The 10,282-nt window shown below is 35.5% G+C and overlaps 1 protein-coding gene across 1 annotated transcript; it reads right to left on the bottom strand.

The window, feature by feature from the left end:
• On the bottom strand, positions 1,665-9,848 carry LOC109332891 (putative 1-phosphatidylinositol-3-phosphate 5-kinase FAB1C). The gene is made up of 12 exons (XM_019568032.1): positions 8,420-9,848; positions 7,099-7,902; positions 6,841-6,994; positions 6,407-6,751; positions 5,603-6,265; positions 5,180-5,511; positions 4,953-5,076; positions 4,660-4,830; positions 2,977-4,479; positions 2,611-2,877; positions 1,816-2,102; positions 1,665-1,771 (listed from the first exon to the last, which is right to left on the bottom strand). The coding sequence occupies exons 1-11, from the start codon at positions 8,998-9,000 to the stop codon at positions 1,848-1,850; spliced, it is 5,199 nt and encodes a 1,732-aa protein (XP_019423577.1). The 5' UTR covers positions 9,001-9,848; the 3' UTR covers positions 1,665-1,771; positions 1,816-1,847.

Here is a 10,282-nt window from a genome sequence, read left to right as displayed (position 1 = left end):
ATTGACTTATTTCTTATTTCCTCCAAAAACAAAACGATATCATCACAAAAGTGTAGTCTAAATTCTAAATGCACGGCTCATGTGCGAGTCAATTCTAGTAAGCTCTCAAAACGTGGCCTTCACATGTAAAAAAGGTTGAAGGCATACTTATGAAGCAAATTTCCTTTCACTTTTCCATCCAAGCATGTGCAGAAAAGTCCACAACCTATTATATATATTCCCATATAAAGTCAAACATCGAACGCCATTTAGGGCCATTCAAAAGGCATCCTAATTAATAACTCAAATTCTATTTTTTTGAAGTAATAAAAATTAAGAAATGATAAAGTTTCTTGATTTGCCTCATGTTGTAATCCTTATATATATGTGTTTGTGATGACATGTACCCGAAGAACGAAAAACATGCATGCATGACTTGAGAAATAATGAATGACAACTAAGTAAAATGGAGGAATATTCATATCCATTATACACAGGATCAAATTATTGAATAACTAACTATATATGGTTCAAGTGATACATGTTTAATTCTCCTTAAGTAATATCTTGGATTCGAATCTTATTGATGGAAAAATACTCACTGGGAGAGTTATCTTCACATACCTATGGATAGATGTTTCTGGCTCAGATATTATTGTCTCTAGTGCGATGATACATCTGGAAACAACAAAAATTGAATTGGAACACTTTCCCTTTGCGGCTGTACTCAAATATACTCTACACATAAAATCACCTTGTTACAACATTTTCCAATAGATGGACAAAACAACATGAGCACAGACAATTTAATTAACAACATTGCTGTATGTCCCAAGTAATTGAAGTGCAAGCGTCCAAGTTTAAAGCATTGCATTTCCTCACCCTCTCCTTTAAAAAATAAGAAAAGATATACAAAGATTTATACAATGTCACTATATCATGCATCATTCATATTTTATCATTATTGAATTTTAAATAAAAGTAATACAAATGAATTGTGGATAATGCACTGACCGCATATAAATCTTTACACTATCAATAAATAAATATTACAATATTAACAAATCAATTAGAAAGGAAAAGAAACTGTCTATATAAAGAAAGATTTATATAATGTCATACATCATTCATATTTTATCATCATTGAATTTTAAATAAAAGTAATATAAATGAATTGTGGATAATGCACTGACTATGAATAAATCTTTATATTATCAATACATGGATATTACAATATTAACAAATCAATTAGAAAGGAAAAGAAACTGTCTATATAAACAAATTTTAGTGGCAGATCTTGGAAAAAAAAATTTGGATAACGAAATCATATCTATTACATTACTTATATATAAACTTCTCATATCTATTTGTACATTAAAAGGGGTCAAATTATAACTGAAATCCTCCACACTAAAAAAAAACAACTGAAATCAATTACATATCATTTCTTAAAAATAATCACAATAATAATGGATTAAATTATGTTTAACTAAAGATGTATATGAATATATACTTTTCCACCCTAACCCTAGCAATGTCAAGAATATTGATTAAAAAAACCAGCAAAAAAAGTTATTTACTTCAGTAAGTTGCAAATTTAAGTCTTAACCTAAAGGTCCCATATTAGCTCATAAAAACACAAATGTCAAAGTAATAAAATGTAGCACATGTAGCATCATTAATCATCATAAAAATCAATATTATTTATCTCATTGATGATAATATTCCCATCTGTATAAACATTCAAGAATCACAAAATATAACAAAGAGCATCAAAAGTGCCGAAGTTGTTCAAAACCACACTTCCTTGCCCTTGCCACTGGTTCAGCCAGTGTGTTAAGAATGCAATGATATGATGATACAATACTTCATGATGACCATTTATCAGGTAAAGTGAGAAAGTAAGTAGTCATAGCCTTCCTGAATCTTTTCTTATATTGTTTAGGAGAAACAATGGTTGGGGCTGCATTTTTTGGACCACCAAGTATCCCAGAAGCTTTTACCCATGTTTCCAAATGTTTGTCCCATGTGTACTGTCTCATGAAATCGATGATCCCTAAAACTAGTTCCTTGCGCTCATCATCGACCCCGACCAGCAACGAATAATCCATAACATCAACAGACTGAATTAGAATGGAAGAAACTAGTGAGTAACAACATAACAACCTTACAAAAGTGGCAAAAGAGTTTAGTCAAGAAGTTATATAAAGATTACTACATGCATGCATGCATGCATGGTTTGAGGCAAATATGTCAAGAAGTCATTTACAGGAACTTAAGAATAAGCCATTAAAATAAGTGTTCAGTAGACCCTTAAGAATGAAGCATTACATTTAGGTTCTATTCTATGTTTGGTGCATTTTATCAATAAAATAGAACAGGAGAAGTGGTTAAGAAGTGAAACATTTTGGTTCTACTAAAAGGGATGCAACCAAATATAACAGAACCACACCATTCTGTTAATATCTTATTCCATTCCGTTCTATTCTGTTCGCGTGCTAAACACCACCCTTGGGAATAACCAATTATACCAAATAAGAACTTCAGATCCTAAATAACACTATTAAATAAATGCAAGAAATAATCTTCAACTGTTTATAGGTGATATATGGAATGAAAAATAAAGCTTACCGCCAAAAAGGATGTGTCATTCCACACAGCTCTCTCGAGTCTTCGCTTAGCCCTACTCCCGAGAAATATGGGTTTCGTTCTCAATGCTTCTAACAGATTCATGTCAAGCATTACTTTGTCTCTCCCAGTTGTATCTGAATTGTACCTAGATCTTTCTGAGCCCTTAAGATCATATACCCTGGATATCTTCCGATTATAAAATAGGTTCTCCATTACCATCAGATCTATTTTTGTTTCCTTGCCACCTTTAGGGTACTTGACAATGACCTGCAATCAAACAAGGTTATATTATAAACCATAAATTTTACATTTATCAAATCAAGCACTCTGGAGCATGAAACCAAAGGCCAAAAAGTGAGTTCTCACCTGATAAATACCGAGAATTTTGGCAAGGCAAGTTGGGCCTCCAGAGTTCATAGAATCCATGAGGTATTTGAAATACTGAGGTGCAAATTCTTCAAATGAATCCAATTCTGTCTTCGTGACTTGTTTAATAATTAATCTTTCATCTAACGACTTGGCAAAATACACATTACTTTTCCCTCCTTGTGCACTCCATCTCTGTCCACGGCTCAGGGATCGAACGAAATCAACTGCATTAGGGCAGCACTTCCTTATAAGTGATTCAAACTGCTTTGCAAAATAGCATGTGACAGAAAAATTCACTTTACCCCCGGAAGAATCATCGCCAAAAGAAACTTGTAAGTGTAAAGGTTTTTTGGTGTCCTTGAGAAGTGAACCAATCGAAGACGCAGCATCTTCAGACCCATAATTACCATAATTGATATAATCCAAGTCCATAGAGGCCCATGCGGAAAATCTGGAAGTAGCTGAATCTTCTTTGTTTCTCTTGCTAACATCCCAACTCCCATCATGTACATCTGACTTATCAGAAACCCAATCTTCATATTCCTTGGAACTAAGGGCATAAGATATAATGCTAGAGTAATCATTGTCATAAACAGCAATAACTCTATCACTATTATGTGTTCGGGGAACCATTAACCGAGCACCGTCAGCTATGTGAGACACGGATGAAATGAATGATGGAGTTGAGCTCAGTATCAGATTTAGCTTCTGTGTCTCCCATGGCAACATTTGATAGTTGGTTTCCGATACATTAGAGACAGGGTCTCTAATCATATTCCTGTAATCTCCAGAAGCGTGAAAAGACCTAACTTGCGACAACTGTGATAAAGGATTGGCTTTCCTGATTCTCTCCTGAACTCTTAATGCTGAATCAAAAGACTGAACTCTCACTGGTTGCCTCAACCGTCTGAAGGGAGGGTTGCCATTTTGATTAGCACGCGAAAGAGATCCAGCTTGGACAACATTGGGTTGAAATGTATGAAGTGGTTCAACCTTCGATGGCGATTGATCAGTACCAGTCCATGCAGAATCTATTTTCTCAGAAAGATTTGACTCCTCTTGTGGGAAAGACTGGGATAATGTTTTATTAGCAGCAAATGCACCATCTGAGTGTACTTCATCCCCATCAAGATCATATGATGTAAAGGCTTCAGAAGCATGTGGTTCAAGTGTGTCATCCTGCTCTCCAGGCATACGACTTACATTCTCATCAGATTCGAGCAATTTTAAAGGCTGAGGATTGTTTTGCTCAAGCCCACTGTCAGAACTCCGATCCTTGTGAAATGAGTCAACTCTTAATTCTTTAACCTCTGCACATAATTCACTTGCTGGATCAACTTTGGAACTTGAACTTCTTTTAATAAGTGAGTCCAATGAATTTAGCCGGTTGTCCCAAACATGTGAACCAATTAGAAGTGAACGTCTCAAGCAATTTAGTTCCAGAATGTCTAAAGCCACCTTCCCTTGTTGTGGAGTCTCTGGGGCCGATTGTAGCAAACTCTACGGATACACATGCAAAAGAAAAGGAGAAAAGAGAGTATTTAGAGATAAGTATATACAACACAAAAATGGCACAATAACCACACACATACAACACTTGCACTCCAACGTTCTATGTACCAAGTTTCCTGATATATATGATACATGTAGATGGATACGCAATAAAAGTAGTTTGCTCACATGAAAATTAGCTCTTTCTCTTTGAAGCATATCTTTCAGCTCCAGTATGTGGTTAAAAATGTCGATGGTATGTGACAGCTCATTCCCAGTACCAGGAGATGTGATCTTTGTTTCCAAACGTTCAAGCACAGCTGATATCTCCACATACAAGGTTTCCACTTTACTAAAAAGCTATACAGAATAGGAAAAGAAAAACGAAGGAAGTTAAATTTTGATAATCAATACATGATATCGTTCAGCACCATATTTTGAAATAGTAAAGCAAATACTAAAAAAGAGTAATTCAATGTCACCTCTCCTGCCTCCTTTCTAATCCACTCATACTGGATGTGAGCAAATTCCAGCATAGATGGGGGTAGATGGACAGAAAGAACATTAATTGGGGAATATCGGAAGAAAGCAACCGTACTCCCAAACCTGTTACATTAGGTTGCTTATCAACTTTCAAGTATTAATAACCAATAAAAATTACATATAGAAACATAATCAATTAGTGAAGTCCCTTGTCTGGATGATTTACCCATAAAAACGGAGGCAGTCCCTCTGCAAAGAATGACCACAGCTTGCAACTCGATTTGCAGTTGCATGGTTTGAAAAACTAAGTTCCAAGAACTTTCCAAAAGACAATCCCCAGGCAGCATCTGACATGATGACTCTCTGAGTTGCTGGTGGAACTCCATCCACATGAGGACACCTCAGACATCGGTGCCACATCCAAATCTTTCCATCTTTTTCCCCTGGTAACTTCACAGAGGGAAGACGCCGAACATTGATTGTTAGATTCCCTTGTTGGTGCGTAAAACAAAGGACATGAGCATCTGGTGGCTCTTTACAAGACTGGCAGTAAGATGTCTGGAAAAAAGTGCAAAAAACCTATCAATTATCACTCCACTTCAGAATTAGTAGGTACCAGCAAAAACATGGAATAATAAATGTGACTTACCTCATCAAACAGATCATCACGAAGATATCTCCCAAGTGGCTTATCAAAAGAACCATAAAACTTTATGCGCAGCAACCTAGTGCGTTCACATGCGGCTCCTTTGGATACACAGTGGCTGGAAAAGTACACTAATATGCTCTGATGACAATCAGTGGCGGAAAAGTATTCACTAGAAAACTCCTCATTGATCTTGTCTTTCATTGGCTCAGCAACTTCACCATAACCCCTCTCCTCTTGAACCACGGCTTCTTGCAACTCTGGGTGCAAAAGGTCTCTCCTATTAGATATAGGGTCCCCCTCTGATTCATGGCACTGATTCAAATAATCTGGTTCTACAGTCAAATCAGAAGTTAAATTATTGCAGTATGAATCAGAGAGTAAATTCTCAAGCCTATAATCCACTGTGGTGCATGTATGTGAGTTTAAACTAAGGTCATCATGATGCTCTTGAGCAGAACCAAAACTTTCAAGCTTCAAATCAGTGTCAGCTGTTTCATTCTCTGGCATGTGAGTTGAGGGTCTTACTATCATTTTAGGTAGGGTAGCACGTTCATCAGCAAGGAATGAGGTCTCAAGAGATAAATGATAGGCTGCAAAAATTGAAAATTGTACGACATGCTTAATTTTCTTTAAATCATCACGGCATGTTCCCTTCAGTAAGACCTACAAATAAGAACCAAATTTAGAAACAGACTCCACTATATGTACCCATTGCTTACAATAAAATTGAAGAAACATGTAATATATAGTACAGACATCATTTATGAATTTTACAATGAGGCATACAAAAAGAAGAGAGATTACCGTGCAACCCAAACGCCGAGGACAACCTTCAAAAAACATTAACGTTTTGGACGGCTTTTTGTTCATATTATTAGCAGACTCGTGATCTTCTACCATTCTTTGTAAACGAAACAACTCGCAGTGCCCCAAGCGTGCTTTAGATAAATTATCCACTGAAGGAGTGATAAGAGCACCAGTGCAGCGAGCTATACACTCTAGCAAAGGCCTTTTAACATTCAATACCAAAGAGATCTCCTTTGCCAGCAAATATTCCTGGGCGTATGGAGCTACACTTTTCTCAACCAGGAGAACATTTGGTCGAAGAGCCTCAATTTTTGAAATAATCATCTTCAGGTGATCATTTTCCTGCCACCATTTACAAAAATCAGAAACTCTATCCAACAAAACAAACATAACCAGAACAAACATAATCCATAGGTGAATCAAGTAGGTACCTGCTGCAACAGTGTATTAAAAGAAGCCAGCTGATTTGGAACTTTTTGATATTCCAGAGCTCCTCCTAGAAGGAGTAGCCTTGTTTTTTTATATTGAGAGGTCATGCGCTTATGCTTAATATTTTTTGTACAAACTACTCCTTTGATAAGGGTGCTGTAAAACAAAAGTTCATCATTTAATGGTTAATCAGATAGAAATGGCTAGGAACATTGTGCTGATCGAGAAGGTATATAGGAAAAACCTGAAACACATAATACCTCTCACTTGGTCTTCCGCATGCTATACATTTGATCTTTACATAATCACCAGGATCCATACTGCCTCCTTTTCTGGTATCTGGTCTCACAAAGTTAGCAGCCTGCCATGCTAGTGATGCAACTATGTCAAGCCAGTCTTCAGAATCACTTTCACTCCCGACTTTAATTCCCTCTCCGACTAAAAGTTGTGAAACAAGAGCTCTAAAATGGCCATGTATAGCAGCTTTTAAAGGTTCTTTGCCTTCCTCGTTATGTTTCTCCTTTGCAGGAAACACATTAGATAGACTACTGGATGAGACAAAAGCACCTGAGTCACCAATATCATCATCCTCATCATCATATGCAAAGAAGTCACCATCTGCATCGTCATTTTCATCATCAGGCGGTGGGGGGAACCAGATGAGACCATTGTTTTCAAAATCCAATGGCCTTTGTGAATTGTCATTCTGGTTCCGGAAAATTGACAAGTCATCAGAAAAGTAAGCAGTATTATATGCATCCTCAATCCCTGGTTCAGGCTTTCTTAAAACCGCCATACTTTGTTTACCAGTGGGAGCATCATACTGAGTGCCAGAGGTAGGGCTGTTCTCTTGCTCCTTCTGTACAGGAAGCTGATCAACCTTACTAGACGTAAATCCAATCATAGAGGGGCTCTTTGAAGGATTTGGCCCCACAGAATTATAGTTGTAAATTTCATGTCTAGCGCTAATGCTACTTGAATCTACATCTGAATAATTGTCACAATATGTACGCGATGGACTGACAAAGTGCTTCCCGGAATCCTCCGTCCCTTCTTCATCACTCCTACATATATATACAGCACACCAACGATCAATAATAATATATGCAGAAAAAAGTATTAAAGAGGGAAGGAGGAAGGAATTAGACGAATTATGCAAGTCAGTTGAGTTTCAAATGATTAAAAATAGATCATCTGTTCACCTATTATTGACAAACATATAGTCGAAATTAAAAGGCTAACAAAGCTTTACGCTTTCTTTTCATTGTCAGTCAGTCGCCATACAACACACCATTGTGATGCAATATGCGATAATTAATAATACATGTAAAAGGAAGTGAAGGAAAGATTAGATGCATTATGCAAGTCAATTGATTTTCAAAAATAATTAAAAAATATCATTTGTTCACCTATTCATGAGAAACACACATTCCAAATTAAAAGCTGACAAACTTGACCATTTATTTTCATAGTCGTACATCACAGCACACCATGTTTTGATGCAATATGCAATAACCTTTTTAATTAAGTTCCAAAGATGTATAAAAAGAAACCAAGTAACCTGGAATGAATTATGATTACCTCAAGGTAGATTGATGGGTAGATACTGAAGAAGGGTGAGTACTAGATGAGGTTACACTCCTATTGGTCATGGAATGAGGATAATACCTACAATCTTGGTATTGTAAATAGCTTTCAAAGTGGTTTCTCCGAAACAATTCACTATCCAATGGAGAACTAATTCTTTCACTTTCAACACTAAAACATGGTGAATGTGGCTCAGGACTTTGTCTTGGACTCTCTTGTGGAGAGGCTGAAGGGTGCACTTTCTCACTACTCTTCCTATTAGGATCACCTGAACAAAACTTGCAAGAACTAACAGTTTTCCTGATTCCAGTGTTGTTATCAGAACCAGGATTTGGAACAAGACCACAATCTCTTCTTATACACTCTCCACATAGCCAACAACCACAACTTTTGCAATTGTATTTGTGCTGAGTCATCAACTCATTCAAGTTCTTATTGCACTGACAACACATTTTGCAATCACTTTTGTGCATATCAAATTTATCAGAAACACAAAACAAATCACTTCCACCCCAAGTAACCCAAGACCTCACCTTTTTTATTAGATCTAGTAATGAACTATCAGGTATTCCCATAAAAGATGTAATGACCCAAGACAGAGAACCCCAACACAAAAACAAAAAAAGGGTCTTACTTTCCTCTTTATAAATTTCAGTAGTATGATTATGATTTTCATTCACAGGATCAAAAAGTAACCAAGTGCAGAGTCTTTGGTAAAACCCACAATAAATTGTTCAAAAAGTTGTATCCTTTGGCACCAAAATATTGATCGGTTACAAAACTGTCTAAAAAATAAAAATTAAGTGCAGAGTATTTGGTAAAAACCCACAATAAAAATTTTGGTTTTTGATTTAATAAAGCTATAAATAAATAAATTTCTTTTTTTTAATGTTTTCTTTTCTGTTTTCCTTTTAGGTTGATGTAAATCCTCGTACACCAAAAATATAGGATTGACAATCTAACCTTATTTACACCGAAAATCTTTCCAGAAATAATAACTAGACCCAACTAACGACAAAGAAATAGAACTATTTCTTCAAATGCTAATGACCCCACAGATAAAACTAACCTATGCTTGAACACTGAAGAAGAACAATAGATTCAAGCATTACAGGAAAATCACAAAACAAAAAAGACCCATGATAGAAAATGTGGTTTTCTTTTGGTTTTGGAGTAAAAGGTAAAGTCTTTGAATCCCTTAAGAGTAGAGAAGAAGAAACAGTGAAAGAGAGAGAAATAAGAAAAGTTTAGATAATGGGAAGGATTAGAATGAAAAGAAGAAAGAGAAGAAGTACGGAGAAGGTTCCCTTTCTACCATAGGAGCAGGCTCGCATCTCAAACAACAACACTTGTTTCTTCATCATCGACCCCTCACTGCTTTTCTTTCCTTTCCTTTTCTTTTTCTTTTCCCTTTCTATCCACATTCCCCACATTTTCTTATTACCATTTTAATGTGATAAAAGTCATCATTAATTTAATCATCTTTAATATTAATGATTTTCAAACACCATTTAATATTCTCTTTCTTATATTATTATTGTTGGAGGAATTATACACCTCATAAAAAATATGTTACAAATCTTTTTATACCACAGAAAAACTGACATGTATTATTAAATAATCAATAATAAATATTATTTTGTAACACATCTAATTTTTTTCTTAGATTGGAAGAGAATTTGAATAAAGTATATCATTTTCCTTATTTTTGTGAACTAAAATAATAATTATTTACTAAACGTTTAAGTCAAAAGTGAGAAGCTAATTAAAAATGAGGAGTAAGAAGATATTAAAATAAATTGTATTTGTTATTATTAAAAATAAAAGATAGTATGATGAAATTGAAAATACAAATAT

The sequence above is a fragment of the Lupinus angustifolius genome, chromosome LG18 (assembly GCF_001865875.1).
Source record: "Lupinus angustifolius cultivar Tanjil chromosome LG18, LupAngTanjil_v1.0, whole genome shotgun sequence".
Taxonomy (NCBI): domain Eukaryota; kingdom Viridiplantae; phylum Streptophyta; class Magnoliopsida; order Fabales; family Fabaceae; genus Lupinus; species Lupinus angustifolius.
Note: the sequence above shows the minus strand (reverse complement) of the source record. Positions and strands in the feature narration are given on the sequence as shown.